This window comes from Nyctereutes procyonoides, unplaced genomic scaffold (assembly GCF_905146905.1).
Source record: "Nyctereutes procyonoides isolate TBG_1078 unplaced genomic scaffold, NYPRO_anot_genome, whole genome shotgun sequence".
Taxonomy (NCBI): Eukaryota; Metazoa; Chordata; class Mammalia; order Carnivora; family Canidae; genus Nyctereutes; species Nyctereutes procyonoides.
In genome coordinates, this window is record NW_026575021.1 from 15757913 (window position 1) to 15779850 (window position 21938).

The following is a 21938-nucleotide window of genomic DNA, read 5'->3' on the forward strand; positions in this document are numbered from 1 at the left end:
AAGTGCAGCAGACACTGGACGCTCTCCTGGTTTGCGGTGGGGGTTCTGTGCAAACGCCGGCTGGCGCTCCGCGAGGTTCGGGGGGCGGCGGCGAGGCGGGCTGTGCTGGCTTAGGGGCGCTCAAGGCGTTGTCCACGCGCAACAGTTACAGCTTCATGTGCTTCCGGAGATGGGACCCGCTGGAGGTTATGGGGGAGCTGTGGACAAGGTGGGAATTCCTGCAGGGAGCGGCCCGGACAGGGCCTCGGACCCGCTCTGCACCTGCGCTGCAGTCCGTGGCCCGCACTCCGTGGCCCGCACAGTGCCCGTGGCCCATGCACCGTGGCCCGCACGCCGTGGCCAGCACCCCGACTGTGGCCCGTAGTCCGTAGCCCGTGGCCCCTGTGCCGTGGCCAGCACCCCGACCATGGCCCGTAGACCGTGGCCCGTGCACAGCGACCCGTCAGCTACCGGGCACAGGAACCGGCCGGCGCCCCGGGAGCCCGTGTGGTGCCCAGGGCCCGGTCACCCCCCACGCTCACGTGCCTCGCCCTGAGGTCACGGGGGACGCAGCGCCCTGGGAACCGCTGCGCCCCGTTGCTGCACGGGGAGCCCTGTCGGAGGCGCTTCCCGGCTGGGCAGCTGCAGGGCAGGGCGCAGCGTCCAGCCGTGTCCTCCGGGAGAGGGAACGGGTGCGTGGAGCTCACGGGGGCTCCCGCTGCCCGCGGGCATTGGAACCCCAAGTAAAGGCTTCCCCGTGCTGGGCGCGGCTCCCGCTGCCCCCCGGGGCCCCCCAGGGCTCAGCGCGCCGGCCGGGTCATCCTGTGGGTGGCCTCTGGAGTCGTCCAGGTGACAGCCCGGAGCTCGGCTCCCGCAGGACGTCAGGGCGCCCGGCCCGGCACCCGCGGCTCAGGCTGCTCCGGCGTCCGACCCGCACGAGCCTCGCCCGGCCCGGCATGAGCCCGGCCTCCCCTGGCGACACAACCATCCCGGTGCCCCACCTCGTCGCCCTTCGGCCCTGGGCTCCGGGCTCCGCAGGGACCTGCTGACCCCGACCTGTCGAGCCGAGCTGGGCCCCGCAGCGCCGCAACCAGCGGCCCCTGCCCTCCCCTGCGACGCAAGGGACCTCGGCCGAGCGGCCGTGAGGTTGGGTGGCGCCGACTCAAACCCCGTTACCGCTGGCACAGGCACGACACCCCCACGGGCCCCAAAGAAGCCTACGCACGCTCTAAACCTTCGTGCTTCTATTTTCATTTTTTAAAAAAGATTTGGCGGGGGACAAGCAGGGGAGCAGCAGAGGCCGAGGGAGCCGGGGCCGAGGCCAGGACCCCGGGTGCTCGGCCTGAGCTGCGGGCAGACGCTCAAGCAACTGAGCCACCCAGGTGCCCCTGCGCTGCTATTTTCAATGAATTTTGATTTGGGGGAGGGAACTGTGTACTCTCAAAATACCAAATTACTTTCAGTAATTACTTTGGTTTTGTTTCTTGTAGAAAAGAAAATACAGCTGGAATTCCTATATTAGGATTGGTATAGGACTCATCATGGGCCCCAGGGCAGGCTGGCTCTAGGTTGTAGCTCTTAGTGTTCTTATGTTTTCCTTTTTTTTTTCTCTGAATATGCTATTTAGACACATCTCAGAAGAAATGACCTAGTTAACATATTTAAATAATCTAGTTTTGCCAAAACGGAGCAATATATACCAAACACTCATCCTAACAGGACGTTCACAGCAGTTCTCTTTACGCTGAAAACACAGTAAAATGATTAAATTGTCGTGTTTTGGTTTTGTAAAACCAGGAAACTTACAAACTAACAAGCCTACTCGATGAATAATAAATCGTTCAAAAAATACAGGCTTTTTAAGGTGAAATATACCTACAGTTTACAGGTTAGTTCTTATGAGCATATGAGGTAAAGAATGATTTAAGTTGACGAAACATTTATCAGGAAATAAAACTAGCAAGTGAACTGCTCTTACTTACAGATGACGTTTATTAAGGAAAAAGCATCCTGAAGGACCAGGACCTTCATCTTCATCAGCCAGCAAATCAGATGAAATACAATAGAATAGAAAGAAAAACTTTCTTTTCCATAAAACCAGAGTCTAGGAATGCTAGTAAATTAATGCGAATATAAAGGCTGCCAGACCAATCTTCTATATAAATATCTCCCAAATTTCCATTTCAGACACAGGGATGAGGGATTTAGGGGAGACGATCTTTGAATCAACATTTTACCTTCAATTCTTTGCTTCACTGACTTCTGACAGTTTGGTAAACTGGGGGTGGGGGGTCATTGTGTTTAAAAGAAATGCCAAAGTTTGACAAATGCAATCTAGGAAAGATAGTATGAATTCTAAGTGCCTTGCGATTTTCTGTAGTTCCCTGATTTCTACCTTAAAAAGTTATCAGATTTAAAACTGAAGTCATTTCCTGTAGATGGTATAATTTTAGCAAAAAGCATCTTCCAAATTATGAGATAATTAAGGTAACACTAAAACCATAAACCCAGAATTCGAGTCTGATGCCATTTTGTTATTCTGGGTTATCTGGTGTGTGGGTAGGAGGCTGTATGCAGAGATTAACTTTGTTTTTGAAGAAAAAAAAAAAAAACTTGAAAATTTTCCAGTCTAATCCTCTGTATCTTCAGTACATTTCAGGAAGCTCCCTCTCTGGAATTGGGTGTCATCGGCCACTGGGATGGTCCACTTCGAAACAGGTCTCCATCCCTCATCCCGCCAACTGCCGTCGCCCACAGAAGGTGCCCCCTCGGACAGCTCGGGGCCGGGCTCCAGCTGAGCAGAGCTGCACCCTCCGCAGAGCTGGAAGTCCAGCTCGGTGCCCGCGGGAGTCACGGGGCCGGACTGCCCTCCTCACTGCCCAACGTTACTTTTGCAACTCTTCTACCCCAGAAGCTATTTCCCTTAAAAATATTAAGATTACAGTGCTTAAATGTTCAAGCGCTATCCATCAGGTCAAGACTTAAAGGAGAAGCATTAATTTGGAAAAACATAAAAATAAAAAACCTGAACTAGAGATTTTCTTGTTTTTAAAGAAAGAGGCTCAAATTCCCTGGTTTTAAAATTCAAATTTGACTCCTGTTTAAAAGGAGGGAAAAAAAAGAGTGAAGACAGCTTACATTTCCTGATTCCACAGAAATACTCAAATTCATGGATACTGCTGTACATCTTTATGTCAAATTTTGTTGAACTTTACAGTATCAGTGCAGAACAGAAATGGAAAGAAAAGACAGAAACATAAGCCTTCTATTGTTACTTAAGAATAAGTATGACCTCAATCAAAATCAGATTAAAAAACTCAACTATCAGGGTTGGCTTCTTTTAGGGAATCCTTAAAAAAATCTACCACTTAGAATAAATTCTGCACACCAACTCTGACTTTTTTTCTAAATGAGTTCATTCCTCTCGTGTAGCTATGTGAAATTTTTCAGAGTAATTTCACAGGGAGGAAATTGGATACAATTTGGTCCCTTCCCATATGGCAGTGACAGAGACTAACAAATGGGAAGTGGGAAGGGGAGGGAAGAAGACAGAAGAAGTAGAGAGTGGAGTATAATGGGTAAAAAACAGTTAAAAAAAAAAAAACCCACAAAGGAAGGGTAAAGAATTTGAAACCATAACAGGATCAAATTATGTGTGTACCTAACAATTTTATATCTTCAAAACTAAAATGAGAATGTAATTTCACTTAAAATGTACAACATGCAAAGTACTCTATAACGGTAAAAAAATGTACCCCATTATAAATTTTCGTAATTTTCCAATAAATGGCATTTCTGGATCAAAAAATTACCATTATAAACCCTTTAGTCAAATGTTTATTTTTTTGCTTCCAGCATTACAATTTGCTGTGATTCATAAACTTCAATCTAAGTAAGTTTTTAGACACTGACCTCCTACAAATTAGTTAAGTCTTTAGGTCCAACACTTTTCGAGCAAAGACCTCCCCTAGCCACCACTCGCCTGGACAATGCTCACTGCCCCCGAAAGATTTAAAGTGCATATGAGTTGCTTTGATGAATGGAGACACAGCTGTAGTTTTGCACTAAATTTTCCATTACTGAATTGTATATTTTTTTTAACCTTGATACCTTATGATCACTAGAAAGCTACTCACTTACATGTGTAGCCATATATTATGTTAAATGCCCATTTATAACTGCGAGAAATTCACATTACAGACACGCTATTGACTATGATATTACACAAAATCATGGCCACAAAGTTTCTGCATAAGAGATTTACTTCTCTTTCTCTTAAAGAAGAAATATCCCACAGTTCAGATTTACATGAGTAGTGCCTTTTTAAATAAATTAAAAATAAAATGCTGTCCTGTCTGTAAAATTATAAATATTTCTAGCCCATTTTACAGGATGTTAAAATGCTTATAAATGCATTATCTCCTAGTAAATACACACTATGGCACTGAAGCCAGTTCAAAAACAAAAACAAAAAAGCAGCTATCAAATTGGCTTATGGAAACATATAGGGTTATTCAGTATCTCCTACATGGGAAAAATTAAACTAAATAAAGAAAAAAGGCTAAGGAGAGAGAAGAAATTTTACAAAATGGCAACTACTGTAACCTAAAAGAGTGAACTGACATGTCTTCCTTCAATTCAGTAAGTAAAACATTTCTGGAATGAACATTTATGGGTTGGAAGAGGGTTCCTCTTAGTGCTCAGGGCACAATTATGTAGAAATAATTTCCATATTCTATACGAAAAAACCAGAATGACTGTTTAGAAACCAAGATTTAGCCAGAATGTTCAAGACTGGCAGGTTTTGATGGAGTGAAATCTGCAGTGGTCATAAATTAAAAATCGTAATCCTATGGATGATTATTTTTACCAATGTGAAGACAGGAAACATGATTGCAAAGTACAAGACACCCTGACAGGGTAAGATGAAAAATTATGAACAAGTTAAATAAAATGTTCCCTATTGAAACATAAAAACATGATCTCCCAACTGATTCAACTTGTAATGTCTCTTAGAAGTAGGAAGTAGTATTTAGTTCTGTAGACTGAACTGCCCTTCACATAAAGTATTTCCTCCATCTTAAAAAAACACCACTTCTGAATAGCATGGACTCCTTCCGTGTGGGAGAGCAGGCTCGCCGAACTTGTTTCCATGGCTTCCTCGAAGTGATTCATTCCATCAAATCTATAGTATCTCCAAATCTACATGTCGAACTTCGGGATTTCGTTTCTAGAAGGAAAGATCACCACCATGTTATTCATAGCAAAACAGATTTTTGTTTCCTTTTATTCCTTTAGATCACACTAAAGTCATGGAAAACAAGGTCAAACAATTTCATGGTAGCGTATTAGTGGATAAAAATCAACAGATGAATATTATACGCTATAAACAAGAGGGTAAGCAGCACTACCTCCCTGAGTTTGTTCATATGTTCATTAATACAGTAATGGAATAAGAATCTCATACGTGCCAAACATCGCAAAGCCCTGGAAACACCCTCATTTGTGGTAAAAAGAAATTCACTGCAAGACAATAATAATCAGGGCAGCCCAGGTGGCTCAGCAGTTTAGTGCCGCCTTTGGCCCAGGGCGCAATCCTGGAGCCCCAGGATCGAGTCCCACGTCGGGCTCCCTGCATGGAGCCTGCTTCTCCTTCTGCCTGTTGACTCTGCCTCTCTGTGTGCCTCTCATGAATAAATAAATAAAATCTTAAAAAAAAAAAAAGACAACACTAATAATCAAAAAAATAAACGGATACTCACTTATTGTGTATATACCTTACAGCAACCCATATAGTTTTGGGCCAGGCTAGAAAGTGGAGCTATGATTATTAAATAAGACTGTTCCTGACTTTGGGGACTCAGTTTAGGCAGGGAGCCAAGTATACCAATAATCATCTATGAGATACAGCATTAGAGCTAATAATAACAAGAGTTAACATTTAAGGAGGAGATCAAGTCCCGCATCAGGCTCTCTGCAAGGAGCCTGCTTCACCCTCTGCCTGTGTCTCTGCCTCTCATGAATAAATAAAATCTTAAAAAAAAAAAATTAAAAATAAAAATAAAAATGAGCATTTGCTCTGTGTCAAGTCCTGTGCTAAGTAAGGGATTTCACATGCACATGCGTGTTTTAAAATCCTCTAATAACTTGGGGCGCCTAGGTGGCTCAAGTGGTTAAGCATCTGCCTTCGGCTCAGGTCATGATCCCAGGGTCCTGGGATCAAGCCCCGCATGAGCTCCCTGCTCAGAGGGGAGTCTGCTTCTCCCTCTCCCCCTGCCCATCCCCCCACCACCTTGTTCATGCTTGCTCTGTCACTCTCTCAAATAAATACATAAAATCTTTATAAAAAATTCTCTAATAACTCAATCATTTCCATTTCACATATGAGAAGACTGAAGTTTGAAGAAATTAACCAACCTGCCCAAAGTTACGTAGCTAGAACTGATGAAGCCAGGATAGATCCCAAGCTCCTAACTATTACAATGTCCTATAAGGCTAATTCTGGGAACAAAAATGTCAAATCTACGGACTCCTGAGGTCCAGCAAGACTTCACTGAGGATACAATAGCTATACAAGGTTTGAAAGTAGTGAGTTTTCCAGAGATGATGATGAAAAGGACCCAGACAAGAGAAGGAGCATGAGCGGTTGGGGAGCCTAAGAAGTACGCACTGGCAGTACGGTGTAGTGAGTCACAGAAGTTGCAAAAAGGAGATTAGTAACGAGGCTGGAAAGGCAAGCAGAAACCAAGTTGTGAAAAAATTTAAATGCTCGTTTAAGGAACTTCAAGTCAAAAACAACAGAAAGTATCTTTATTACAAGCCTACCCTGCGCCAGGCACCGGGTACACAACAACATACAGGAAACAAGCAGTCCCTGCCTTGGATGAACTTTTTTGTCTAGTGAGGAAACGGAGGCAGGTAAGCAGGAAATTTTAACAGCCCACTACTTAGAGAGCAAGGTAAAGGTCTTGGGATTTTATCTGTATGGGTACAAAATGGAGGGACACCTAACTCACTCTGTGGGGGAATTAAAAGTGTAATAAGATGTAATATAAAGACACTGTGTAAATGGAGGGCAGAGAGAACACACAAAACTAACTATATAACTAACCCAGATCTATCAAAGAGGAAATAAAGAACATTTAAGTATGGAGAAGCAGTTTAAGACTTTCATATAGAAATATGGCAGTAAATATAAACAAAATACTAAAAATGGTTATCTGTGAGCAGAAGGATTGAGGAGGGTGAGGCAAGTGACACTTCTGTTGCTAAGCTTTTCAGTTGTTTGACCTCACCCATTTTGTGTGTTATTTGATAAAAATTGTAAAAATAGGGGTGCCTAACTGGCTCAGTTGGAAGAGCATGTGTGACTCGATCTTAAGTTCAAGTCCCATGTTGGATGTAGAGATTACTTAAATAAATTAATATTACATAAATGGATAAAGAAATCAATATGGGGAAAAAACTCTTCTAAGAGATTCTGATAATCGGTCAGGATTAATAATACCTAACTTAAAAAATAAAAGATAATATCCTAGGGAGGGCACCTGGGTGCTCAGGTCATGATCGAAAAATCCCGGGATCAAGGCCCATGTTAGGCTCTGTGCTCAGCGGGAAGCCTGTTTCTCCCCCTCCCTTAGCCCCTCCTCACTCATGCTCGCTCTCTCACTCTCTCTCAAATAAATAAAATCTAAAAACATCCTACGAACATTTGTATATTCCTCGCCTGGGTGGCTCAGCGGTTGAGCATCTGCCTTCAGCCCAGGGTGTGACCCTGGGGTCCCGGGATCAAGTCCCGCATCGGGCTCCCCACAGGGAGCCTGCTTCTCCCTCTGCCTGTGTCTTTGTCTCTTTCTGTGTCTCTCGTGAATAAATAAATAAATAAAATCTTTAAAGGAATTCTTTTTTTTTTTTTTAGATTTTTTATTTATTCATAGAGACACAGCTAGAGAGAGAGAGAGGCAGAGACACAGGCAGAGGCAGAAGCAGGCACCATGCAGGGAGCCTGATGTGGGACTCGATCCCGGGTCTCCAGGATCACGCCCTGGGCTGCAGGTGGTGCTAAACCGCTGCGCCACCGGGGCTGCCCTTTAAAGGAATTCAATTATTAAGATGAAAATATGATGTAATACTGGAGTTTAGCTCCAGCTAGAGCATTCTATCTACTGAGTGTGCACCGAGATTTTTCTTATTAGTTTCGTTCAAGTATACCTGGGGGTACTTTCCTCTTGGATCCTAATGCAAGAATGGCCAGGGGACCCCCAAACATGGGGGTACATTCTTTTTTCTCAATGTTCTCATTACCTTAAACTATGTGCTCCATCTAGAATTCCCTAAATTCAGTACAGAATAAACAAAGATTTCCTCAAACAGAAACAAAACTGAATTTTATTTTCCCTTTCTAATTCTCCCTAACCCATCCCAATATGACTTGAAAAGCTTAGCTATTAATAGAAAATCTGAAATTATTCTCTCTAAAAAAAAAACACTATATAACAAATGTGTACCAATAAAAATTTAGTCTCAAGAAAAAAACTAAACAGTTGATTATGTTTTAAGTTTTTAGAGAGAAAAAAATCAAATTCCTAAAACGTAATGTGCCAAATACAAAGAAGAAACACACAAAATATTTGAATAAATAAAAAAAAGCATTAATATCCTTAGATTTCAATGTTTAGTACCTAACAAGAGATCATGTGCATAGCAGAAACTGAATCAATATTGTTAATAGAATTAAAAATCAATTAACCAGTATTCAACTTATAATTTTCATTCATTTGTTTAATACTTACTTTTTTATGATTTTATTTATTTGACAGAAAGAGAGCAAGCACAAGCAGGTGGAGCAGCAGAGAAAGGAGAAGCAGGCTCCCGCTGAGCAGGGAGCCCGATGTGGGGCTTCACGTCCTGAGCTACCAAGAGTCAGATGCCCAACGGACTGTGCTACCCAGGCGCCCTTCAACAAATACTTATTGTTTACTCTGTCCCAGGCACTCTTCAATTCAAACATTTTACAGACAAATTTATTTCAAAACTCACTATGGACAGGTAAAAACCACACCATGATTTACTTTGCAATACTACAGACTCAAGAAAATGCTACAGGAGGATGCAATTCGAGAAGCAAAAGAGTAAAGAGCAGAACATTTAACTGGAATACTGCTGATTAGGAATTTGCAAATACTACAGCATCTTCCCACTGAATTAATTCTCAACAGAATTATTGCCTCCCAAACAAAAAAACTACTTGGAGGGACGTGAGAAGGGTCTATTGACAGACTGAAATATAGAAGTAGAACCAAAATGTTTTAATTAACAGTTCAAAGAACTTCAAAATAAGACAAAATATGTTTCACATTTATAATATGGGACTTCATAAATTCGCTTCCATTATTTTTTTATGTTTTTACATAGAACTATCCAAGTTATAGATTTTATACCAAAAATACTACCTAGTCTCAAAATTAGATCAATGGCATTGCTTAACAGAGATGGCTATACTGCTAAATTTTATCACTGAGTGTGATCTTCCAAAGTAATTCAATAATTATTAAATTTAAACTTAGAAGGCAACCATGCTAGAGTACTTTTTAAAAAGAAGGGGATACGCCAAAATTTTAGTTTTCAAAAGAAAATCAGCTGATTTTCATAACAAGAAAAAAGAATCACATTCATGCACTCTCTTGGTTTGGTGCCTCAACAATGAAGAACTTTTCCTCTAAGATAAATTAAGCCTTATTACCTTAGAGAGGTTTCTAACCTGAGAATATGGGTTAAACTTTGTTCCCTGGTTTCAAGATTTAAAATTCAAAAACACGTATGAATTAGTTGTCTATTAAAGGTTTAATAGCTTCTAATTAAAGCACAAAGTTAGCTAAACAAAACAATAAACTTATCCGATTGTGATAAGAGTAAATATAAGAATGACCAATTTGTTAACTTACATCTGGCTTCTGCCTTACTGTTTCTATTCCAGAGTAAAGCTAAGGGGCATCTGGGTGGCTCAGGGGTTGAGCGTCTGCCTCTGGCCCAGGGCGTGACCCTGGGGTCCCGGGATCGAGTCCCACATCAGGTTCCCCCGCAGGGAGCCTGCTTCTCCCTCTGCCTGTGTCTCTGCCTCTCTCTGTGTGTGTCTCACAAATGAATAAATAAAATCTTAAAAAAATAAAGAGGGAGCTGCAGAGGGAGGGGGAGAAGCAGGCTCCCTACTGAGAAGGGAGCCTAACGTGGGGCTCGATCCCAGGACTCTGGAATCAAGAGCTAAGCTGAAGGCAGCCACTTACTTAACAGACTGAGCTACCCAGGGGCCCCTTCTAGGAATCTTCTTAAATGAACAAAATGAATCTGTTACTTCAAGGAAAACAACATTTGTTGCTAATGGTAAAATGCAAGGTTTCAAATGAAAATCCGAATGCTGAAAAACTTGTATCTACTACCATGACCCTGACAACTTCCCAATACTTAGAAGCATATCACCATTTGAAAGATGGGCATAAACTCAGTGTATTAGTATTTTCCAAATGACCAAATCATAACAATCTGGAATCATGCATGGCTTAAAAGATCCAATGTAAAAAGACAATGGATTTTAAAGTACCAGTGTATAGTAGATAATTAATCCTACCTACAGAGAGGTCTGGCCTTGGCCCTTGGCCACTGGGAGGTGATCTCTAGGCCCTTGGAATGTCCTGATAATTCTGTCTTTATCTTTGGCCACACAGTATATGCTATACATCCAAGAGGGACTAGAGACTTAAAGTGTCACTTTTTCTTAGGAAAGGCTAGAGGTGAAAGGTTGGCCACCATCAACAAAATCTCTGGACATCAAGGCTCAGTTAAGCTTCCCTGGTTGGCAATACTCTGTGCAAACTGTCACATATCATAGCCAGGAAAATAACAGTGTCCAGGACTCCAAGGGGAGAGGACAACTGAAATTTTGTGTCTGGAACTCTGTCCTATGCACCTCTTCCCTTGGCTAGTTTTAATCTGTATCTTTTCATTGTAATAAATCATAACCATGAGTATAAAAAGCATTCAGTGGGGGCGCATGGGTGGTGCAGCAGGTCAAGTGCCCAACTCTGGTTTTGGCTCTGGTCATGACCTGAAGATTTTTTTTTTTTTTTTTTTAAATGACCTGAAGATCTTAAGATCAAGCCCTGCGTTGGGCTCTGTGCTCAGTGTAGAGTCTGCTTGGGATTCTCTCTCCCTCTCCCCCTATGCCCCTCCTGCTTATGCTCTCTCTCTCTCTCTAAATAATCTTTTTAAAAATAAATAAATAAAATTATTCAATGAGTTTTGTGAGTCCTTTTTGTGAATTATCAAACCTGAGGGTAAAATGAGGAACCACTTGAAATTTGCAACTGGCATCAGAAATGAGGGTGATTTGTGGACTGTGTCCTCTAACTTCACAAACAGCATCTGAAAAGTTCTCTGATATAGTTTCAGATTCCATATTACAACTAAGCTTTAAGAGGCTACCAGTTGTTAGTATTGATGTACTATCCAAAAAAAAAAATATCACAATTATCTGAAAAGGCTATAAGGATACTTTTAAAGATTCCTCCCTTTTCTTCATATCCATCAATCAAAACAATATATGTCAACAGAATTAATGCAGAAGCAAATATGGGAATCTAGTGGTCTTAGATTCTGGCAAAAATGTAAAAAAATACCACTGTTTCCACTTTCCCCCCCCCCCCATTTTGGATACTATAGTTACTTTCACTAAAATGTTATTTATATTAACATGTAATAGTTTATTATAATTCTTAAATATTTTTAAAACCCTCAGTTTTAATTTGTGATTTAATAAATATCAATAAATTTTTTTAGTATCAATAAATATTAATTAAAATAAATAAAAGCTCTTTGGGTCCTGAATAATTCTTAAGAATATAAAGAATCTTAAGATGAAAATATTTGAGAATTGCTCATCTACAAACTTGAAAAGCATGTTGTCAACTATAATATTAACATAAACAAAATCATATTATTTGAAGTGCTTCTATTAATCTGGTACCTAGAGTCCAAAAGAAAAATAATAAGTACTGACAAAAATGCTTCCTTTCAACTTTTGTCATTTCCCTTCAACTTTTAACAAAACTAACAAATGGTCAACATCAACTAAAGAAAATACATTGCCTTCAACAAGCTATGTATGTTACAGATCATTTATAAGTTTTATTTATTGCAAAAACTTGAACTCAAGAGTCAATAAATGACAATCTGAGAACACTAAGATATTCTTTTTTTTTTTAAACAGAAGTTTTTAAATTTTTTTTTAATTTTTATTTATTTATGATAGTCACAGAGAGAGAGAGAGAGAGGCAGAGACACAGGCAGAGGGAGAAGCAGGCTCCGTGCACCGGGAGCCCGACATGGGATTCGATCCCGGGTCTCCAGGATCGCGCCCTGGGCCAAAGGCAGGCGCCAAACCGCTTCGCCACCCAAGGATCCCACACTAAGATATTCTTAAAGATAGTCTTATCAGGTAATATTTCAGTAAAATCAGGTAATATTTCAGTAAAAAACCAAGAGGCTCCAACTGAACAGAAGCAAAAAAGAAAATACAAATTAATGACAGATGGGGTAAAACAAAGATGTATGTATATGTTCAAGGTCACACTGGTTTTTCAAACTTCTGAAGAGAATCTAGTTTCCCTTTCACCTTTTTCTAGAAACTTTCAAAATGCTTTTTATTTCAAAACAAAAAATCTTTGACTACTTTAGAAACTAAGCAAGCAGTGTAGAATAGTGGTTGAAAGAAGAAAATTTGAAATTGACCAATGAAGGTTGAAATCCCAAACCCTTACTTCCTTGAGTAAATCACCCAACTTACTAACCCAGTGATTTTTCCTGCTCACAACTACCAGTCATGCACCATGAGGTTACTGAGAAGATAAACATACACCTGTGATATAATCAGCATAGTGACACAGACACAGTACTCAAGAAAACAGCTGGCATTATGATTATTATGAATATATCTTACTTTCAGTTCCTTCTCAAGTCTATCTACTTCAGCTCCTAAAGTGTCAATAATATTTTCTCCATGTTTAAGCATGAAGGTCTCTAGTTCTTCAGGAGTTTTCACTTCTTGAATTTCCTATAAAGAAAATGATAACAGGAAGACAAAATAACTTTTTAAAAAATCATAGTAGTACACTGATGATTTCTTTTAAAAAATTGTAACACCATTAAGTCTAATGAAAACTTTCATGCTATAGGTGATGGACCACTTCTGAAAAAAATTTAATTCGACAAGAAATCAAGTATAATACTTTACAGAGATAGCATTACAAAATTAGTAGGAAAAGAACAGACTATTCAGTAAGTTGTGCCAGGGCAATTATTTTTCTACAGGAAAAAGATTAAACCCCTAGTTAGATCATTAAACAAACAAAAAAATTCTTTAAGTGAAATAAAAAAAAAATTCAGGGTAGAAAACCACAAAACTTCTAGAAAAAAAAGGAGACTATTTTTATGATACTGGAATAAGGAAGTATTTCTCAAGCAAGATAATAAAAAAGCCTTGAGAAAAAAATTATAAATTGGACATAAAGTCAAACACACTAAACCTTCTATATAACAACAAAGTGAAATGGTAAATCACAAACTAGTAAAAGATATTTGCATATACACAACTGAGGAAGGATTAGTGCAATATATTAAAAATAAAATGTTTATTAATTTGCCAAAATAACAGAAATTAAATAAACAAGCAAGTAGAGGAAATCCCAAAGGTCAATAAATTTCAATGCTTGCTAACTTCACTACTACTACCAGGGGAAAGAGAAATCATAATTAAATACAAATTGTAATTTTCATATCAATTGTAACGACAAAAATTTCAAAACTGTCAATATAATGCAATCTAATAAGAATGTGAAGCAATAGAAACTTTGATGTACAGACAGTGGAAATTAAATTGACACACTTTGGCGAAAAATTTGCCAATATTTAAGGAAGCTGAAGGTAAGTTTGTTTTGTTTTGTTTTTAGGTAAGCTCCACATGCAGCATGGAGCCCAATACGGGGCCTGAACTCACGATGCTGAGATCGAGACCTGAGTGGAAATCAAGAGTTGGACAGTTAACCGCCAGCCACTCATGGCCTCAGGTTGACTCTACGGCCCAACTATTTTATATCTAGCTGTACGGTACCCTAAATATGTTCTTACATATTTAAACAAGGAAATACATGAGAATGCCATTGTGGACATAAATGCCCATCAAATGAAGACTGGATAAAAACACTGCATTATATTCATGGGAGATTATCATGTACAATTAAAATAAACTAGAATATTAATATATGCTAATATATTAGAAGCTACTATGAACACATGTATGTGTGTATATGTTAACATGGAGGAATCTCAAAACCATGCTGCTAACCCGCGAGAGGAAATCGATGGTATGATACCATTTACATCAATTTTTAAATATCCAAAATGCTACTATATACTATGCTAAGAAAAGTCTGATGAAAGGTATGAAAACTGAATGGAGGGGCAGCCGGGGTGGCTCAGTCAGTTAAGCAACTGCCTTCGGCTCAGGTCATGATCCCGGGATCCTGGGATCGAGCCTCACATCTGGCTCCCCGTTCAGTGGAGAATCTGCTTCTCCCTCTCCTCGCCTCTCTTGCTATCTCTGGCACTATCTCTGTCTCTCATAAACAAATAAACAAACAAATAAATAGTATTTTAAAAACTGAATGGAAATGACAACACTAAATTCAAGACAATTTTAGTCGTAGGGATGGAGGAAGAAGAATGGGACCTAGAAGGGGAAAACAAGGGCTTCATCTGTTTTTTAACAACTTATTTCCTTTTTCAAGACCCTAAGCAAAGATAGTAGACTAAAATGTTAAAATTTGACAAAGGCAAGTGGTAACCTTTGCAGTGTTCATTATATTATCTTCTAAAATAATATAGTTTGCTCCTCTGCTGTCTCCTCCCACCTATTCTACAGCAAATAAAACGGTCTCTCTCCAATTTTGGAACCCTAAGAAGTTGAAAGCCTAACTGACTTTAAGACTGTAAAAGTTTCTTTTTATTTACTTAAAAAGTTATTTTTCTAACCCTTGACTATTTAAGAAAACAGTGAGTATATAAACTTACCTGTAGCATTTGGTCAAAATCTTGTTTCTCCAAATATGATCTTGTAACAACTCGTCCATCAAAATCTACTTCTGCCTTAAATCTTACTTTCCCTAATCCCAGATCTGTGGCTTTAACATCATGAATTGCTCTGCAATCAATAACAATGCACATAAATTTATATACGCTATGCACACCTATACATTTTAATATTACAAAGTACAGAATTTTTATTTTTTTCCCCATCAGTGATGAAAATACACCAAGACGGGTCTCAGTATTCACCATTAAGTGCCATCTATAAATATCCAAACAAACGTCCATTTAGATATTTTTGCATAATGCCGAAGATGCAAACTTAATATATTTTATTTTATGGTTTGTATATACATGAATTAGTTTGTGGATTAAAAAATTAACTCTAAATCTCTTTTCCACAATGTTGTCATATTGTCTCATAATCCTTTTTTCCTTTTTTAAAAACTTTCTTTAAAAGCCTTCATACTCATCTGTGAAGTACTCTATTGGAATGAAGTTAATAACAACTACCTAAAAGGATTTGAATATGGTAAATAATAACCAACACATACATAAAATGTTTCACATGGAAGCAACTACATGGTAGGCATTTAATGAATGGAATTCAGAATGTAGATAAATTGGCACCTTTACTTTACAGATTATAAAACTGTCCCAGAGGGGCCTAAGCGACTTGCCTATGGTAATTCAGCTAGTCCACAGCAGACGCAGGACTCCCCTCCAGATCTTTATAGACACTCAAACCCAGTGGTTTTATTTATTATTTATTTTTATTTATTATTATTATTTATTATTATACCATTCCGTCTCCGAGAAAGGGAAGCAGATGTTCTAGGGTTGTAACTGCTTTTCACCTCTTCCACCCTAACCCTCAGCAATCAATCTTCTGTAGAAAACCACTGAGAAATTCTATTCCATGATAAGCACTATTAACATCTTTTCTTTATGGGATATATAAAATAAAAAACACTCTGAATCCTGGGAATATAGAAGGCTTTAGGAAAACAAACATAAATGAGACTCCAAATACTCAAAACATCCAACCCTAATTTCTGAGTGATCCTGAGCAAGTTACTAAATACTGAGTCTAAAATTCTTTAGCCATAGCACTATAGAAGCATCTTTATCAACTAGGATAAAAATAAAAATGATTTTATAAAGTTGTATATGCGCAAAATGAAACAAAACTTGTCCAGGCTGGCAAGAAGCTATATACTTTTTTTCTTTTTAAAAAAGTGTATCTGCCTTAGTCCTAACAAAATACAAACTTCATTATTTTACTAAGACTAAATTGCAGTAAATGCAAATATTCACATACTGTTTCCTTATGTTCTTATACATAAGTAACTGCAGATAGAAAAGTGTTTGTAATAAGCTGCTTCTCTGCTACAGCTCCTGAAGACCCTACCTCCTGCCCTCAAACCCTCACGCAATCCCCTCTCTATGAATGTGGGCTAGAGCTAAGGGCTTGTAACCAAGGGAACATGGCAAAGTGAGGAACTATCATTTCTAAGATTAGATGACGAATCTGTGACTTTACTGTGCACGCTAGGAGGAAGTAAGCTGCCATGTTGGAGAAGCCCGTGCCATAAGGAACCAAATTCTGTCAACAATTACGGGAGCAGGCTTAGAAGCAGATCCCTCCCCAGGACACGCCTCTGGTCCCAACTAACACGTTGACTGCAGTCATGACCTGAGCTAAAGGCAGACGCTTAACCGACTGAGCCACCCAGACGCCCAAATAACCTTCTAAATAACCAGTGCCCAAAGGAGAAATCAAAAGTGAAATCAGATAATACTTTGGAATGAATGAAAATGAAGATACAACATATCAAACTGTATAGGACACAGTGAAAGTAATAGAGGGAAATTTCTAACTATAAAAGCCTACTTTAAAAAAAAAAAGTTATCAAATGAAAAACTTAAACTACCATCTTAAGATACTGGAAAGAAAAGCAAGCTAAACCTAAAGCATGCAGAAGAAAGGAAATAATATAGATCAGAGCAGAAATTGATGAAATAGAGAAAAAACCAAAATCAAACTAAAAGCTGGTTTTCTGAAAAGATCAAAACTGACAAACCTTTAGCTAGACCGGCCAAGAAAAAAGGAGAGAAGACAAATTACTAGAGTCAGAAGTGAAAGAAATATTACCACCAACCCTAAAGAAATAGAAAGGATTATAAAGGAAAATTAGGAACAGTTCTATGCCAACAAATTAGATAACTTTTAGAACTGAAGCACAAATTCCTAGAAAAACATAAAACTATTGAAACTGACTTGAGAAGAAACAGACAATCTGAAGGGACCTGTAACAAGTAAACAGGTAGAGTAAGTATTCAAAAAACTATCCATACAGAAAAGCCCATGCCCAGAGAACACTGCTGGCCAATTCTACCAAACATTAAAAGAAGAAATAATACCAATTCTTCACAAGCTTTTCTAAAAAATTGAAGAGAAGACTTCCCAACTCATTCTGTATTGTCAATGTTACCTTCATACCAAAACCAGACCAAGGTATTACGAGGAAAGGATATTAACATGGATTAATCAAGTACTAAGTCTAATAATACTGATTCTAAGAACACTCAACTTCTAATCTAGATCTAGCTAGGTATTTTTCCAAATTAAAAATGTAAAGTTTGGAATATAAATCTAGTAAAATTTACTCATTTGTTTTACTGATTCAGATATACAGGTCATTATTAAAAGATTTAACTTAGATTCTGGTTATAAGGGGGTGCCTGGGTGGCTGAGTCTGTTAAAAGCATTCCACTCTTGATTTTGGCTCCGGTCACGATCTCAGGGCTGTGGGATCATGCCCCAAGGCAGGCTCCATGCTCGTGGGAAGTCTGCTTGAGATTCTTTCCCTCTGCCCATCCCCCAACTTGTATTTTCTATAAATAAATAAATCTTTTTTTTAAAAAAAAGATATGGTTATAACAGAAGAAAAACGCATTCTTCTAAAGTTCAACATACATATGTAGCTAGTAGGAAATTGAGATTTTTTAAAGGCTTACTCCTTCCATATCACTGAAGCTTGAATTTCACTAAAAAGTACTAATTAGAATGCTTTATCTCTTTTGATTACCCCTTAAGTCCTCAGTTCTTCTTCTTCTTCTTCTTTTTTTTTTTTTAAGTAAACTCTACCCCTAATGGGGGGCTTGGAACTCACAACTCAGAGATTAAGAGTTGCATACTCTACTGACTGAGCCAGCCAGGTGCCCCGTCAAGTTTTTCATCTTTATATCATTTAAAAGATAAAGACTATAAGGAAAAACTTTTAAAATAAACTAAAACAAGAAGTCTATTTTCAAAAGGAGTATAAATTATATTCAATTTGGTAATCACTCCCTCATTGAATAAAAATCTTCTTAAATTTAACATAGCAATTTGTAATTATAATACAAATATAGGGAAAATATAAATATGAAGGTTCCACATACGTACTTCTACATTAAGGAGACAACTGCTTACAAACTTCTGTTCCCATTCAATCATCTAATTGTTCCTTATTCTAAAAATTAAAGATACACAGAATTTAAAAGAAAACAGGGAGTTTCCTAAATGCTTTCACTTGTTTTCTTACAAGGTTGCAAGTCTGAAAAGTCATAGATTAAAAACTTCTATCTAAAGGCTAGGGAACGACAAACCCTTTTGGAAGTATTTATAAAGCAAGCATTTCTATTTCATAATATATTTTTGTAAACTTTAGCACCATCATTGGAATAAGCTGACCTTACTGATGGGTCGTTCTCCAGGAGTTCAGTAAGCCGCTGCACTTGTTCTGGCTGGATGGATCGCCCTAAGAGTGCTTCTGTGTTAGTGTAGATGAGGAATGCTGAGACCATGCCTAGTAACGTGCCCACACCCAAAGAACCTAGGCTGTCATACAGCGGATTACCTAAATAAAGCACAGAAGTCAATAAATTAACATTTTCTATTATTTCAGTCAGCTTTAATGAGAAAAAAACCAAAATTACTAAAGCAAAGGACCTGAAATTCCTTCCTTTCTTTTAATGACCTTCTCCTAATAGGTTTACTATACTACACCAAAATGGGAATGCTACAATATGCCTCACATTATATAGGAGTATTATGTGGTTTAAGTATTTAGGATCTATTTATTGATTCTGGTCATTACATGAGTGAGGGTTCTAGATCATTTTAGATTAAAGATGACATATACATACTAATAATATAATAGAATCCATTTCTTTTTGATATATCAGCTCTTTTCCTGTCCATACAGACAACACTGTGAGATCAAAAGCTGAATAAAATAACCAGCTTTAAAATAAAAATAAAATAAATTTATTTTATTTTATTTTTAAAATAAAATAAAATAATAATTTGTCCCTTATTCTTATCAAGGTTCTGTGAGAGAATTAAGCCATACAAAAAATGATATGGATCATTCTTTTGATTCAACCAAGGATGATACATAGCTAGCACCATTCTAGATACAAAGGAGAGAGGTTAGTTGGATGCATGCTACAGGTACCTTAGAACAGGGGTTCTCAAAGTACAATTCCTTAATCAGCAGCATCAGCATCGCTTGAGAACTTGGTGAAAATCAAGTTCTTAGACCTCACCTAAGACTTAGAATCAGAAAGCCCGGAGTTGGGACCAGCATTCTCGGTCTTCCCAAACCCTCCAGGTGATTCTGATTCTAAAGTCTGCCTCAGGTTGTTAGTTTTGATTTTTTTTTTCTTTTTAAGATTTTATTTATTTATTGAGAGAGCAAGAGTGAGCAGAAGAGAGAGAACACAATTGAGGAGGGGTAGGGGGAGAAGCAGACTCGCCACTGAGCAGGGAGCCAGACACGGCGGGGGGGGGGGGGGGGGGGAGGCCTTGCTCCCAGGACTCCAGAATCATGATCTGAGCCAAAGGCAGATGCTTAACCCACTGAGCCAACCAGGTGCCCAGACTGTTTGGTTCTGGGAGAGGATTAAGACCTATGAGAAGAGCTGATTTATTATCTTTGAATGTGTAGGTTAATATTTATAAAACAGACATCAATAGATTTTAAATTTTATAATCAATTTTACATACAAGACTCATAGAATTCTTTTTATTCTAAAGATCAAATGTCAATATTAAATTTACCTTTCTTAATGCTTGATAAAACATACATATTACTTAAAAAAGTCAATTTACATACTAGTTTTATTAACATTTAGTCAGAATATAGCATTACAAAAGTAAAGTGACTAAATCTGTACTAAAGTATTAAAAATGATCCGTTTGTAAAATGTAATCTACTAGGAGGTTTGTAATTACACAGCTCAAAATCAAATACTGTTCTTTGAAACTTCAAATTTATCTAATTATTTAAAAGTATACATGTATAAATAATCCTACAGAAATCACAGAAATATTATTTGCAAAATATTTATTTCTTGGAATGTTATTCAATTTAAATGAATTAATTTAGCTGATTAAATAAAACAATGTGAAACTCTTAACACAAAAATTTATGTAAGTTTGGGACACCTTGGTGGATCATTCAGTTAAGTGCCTGCTGCCTTCGGCCCAGGTCATGATCCCAGAGTCCTGGGAGCAAGCCCCATGTCAGGCTCCCTGCTCAGTGAGGAGTCTGCTTCTCCCTATGCCCCTCTCCGACTTGTTCTCTCTGCCTCTCTCTCCTCCTCTTCCCTCCCTTCATAAAAAATAAGTGAACAAATCTTTAAAAATATATAAATAAAAATTTAAAAATTCACATAAGTTTGACTATTTTTATTATTATACAAAAGAAAATATTCTATTAAAAGCTGACTTATTCATCAAATGACACTTAAAATTTTGCTAATAATTTGTCTAAGAAATGTCTAAAATGGTAAGGTCAATTAGAAAAACAATCAGAACTTTGAGAAATATTTTGGATCACAGTGAACATCAGAGAAGGCTGGTTTAGTCTTAAGATGTAATTTAAAATGATAGATAAATAGATAGATTAGATAGATAGAAACCCATTCATATTTCAAGTATTTTAAGAACCACTGTAGAACTGTGGAAGCTCATCACCTAAAATTATTTCAAATGTACAAAACAAATGGATAAGCATGGAAGAATTTCCATTCCAAGAGAATTCCAACCTCAGAAATGGGGATCTTTTCATACTACAAGGTCTTCAAAATAATGAACTAGCTACCAAAATGAGGATAAAAGCAACTAGAGAGTCCAAAAAACAGGAAAGTGACAGCAATTATTGGCCCTAGCAATGAAAGACAAATGAACAAGAGCTACAATATGTATTTACAACTTTAGAGTTTATTAAAGTTCTCTTCCATTTATTATCTTAATAAATCTGCAAGGTCACTAGGCCAAACAGCAATACTAAAGCTCAGAGTAGCTGCATAATTTATTAAGCCACAGCTAGAAAGGTTTAGCACATTAGAAATGCTCTAACAACAGCCTACTTTATCTTAAACTAAGAGAAAATTTCTGAGAGAGAACTCTGAAGACTTTAACCGTCTTATCTGTCTTACACAAATAAATGGTTAGTATGAAATTAGTATTTAACAATCTACTGGTTTAAAATTATTCAAAGATATAAAAGAAAATGCCCACAATATTAGAGAGTTAAAGTAGTCCAAATAAATCACCCATAATTTAAGAAATATTTACCTGTTATAGAAGTAAGGCCCATACAGGTAGCTGCTATGGTCACTCCCAAGACTGCTGCAGTATCCTCCAGCAATATAACATTTGTACTAGGATCTCGACTTTCCATTACTTAATCATTAGGATAGAGACAAGAAAAGAAACTTTCTCAAATTCTAATTTGATACTATCAGGTAACATTTTAACAAGTATCCAC

The 21938-nt window shown here is 38.1% G+C and overlaps 1 protein-coding gene across 1 annotated transcript in view; it reads right to left on the reverse strand.

The window, feature by feature from the left end:
* Positions 1-1953: 1953 nt before the first annotated feature.
* The window catches only part of SLC30A9 (solute carrier family 30 member 9), a 78529-nt gene continuing 58544 nt past the window's right edge, over positions 1954-21938 (reverse strand). The window contains exons 14-18 of the mRNA XM_055340725.1: positions 21746-21853; positions 18854-19019; positions 15100-15229; positions 12971-13084; positions 1954-5209 (exon numbers count right to left, since the gene is read on the reverse strand). Of these exons, the coding sequence (XP_055196700.1) occupies positions 5165-5209; positions 12971-13084; positions 15100-15229; positions 18854-19019; positions 21746-21853 (563 nt within the window). The 3' untranslated portion in view covers positions 1954-5164. The remainder of the gene's footprint in view (positions 5210-12970; positions 13085-15099; positions 15230-18853; positions 19020-21745; positions 21854-21938) is intronic.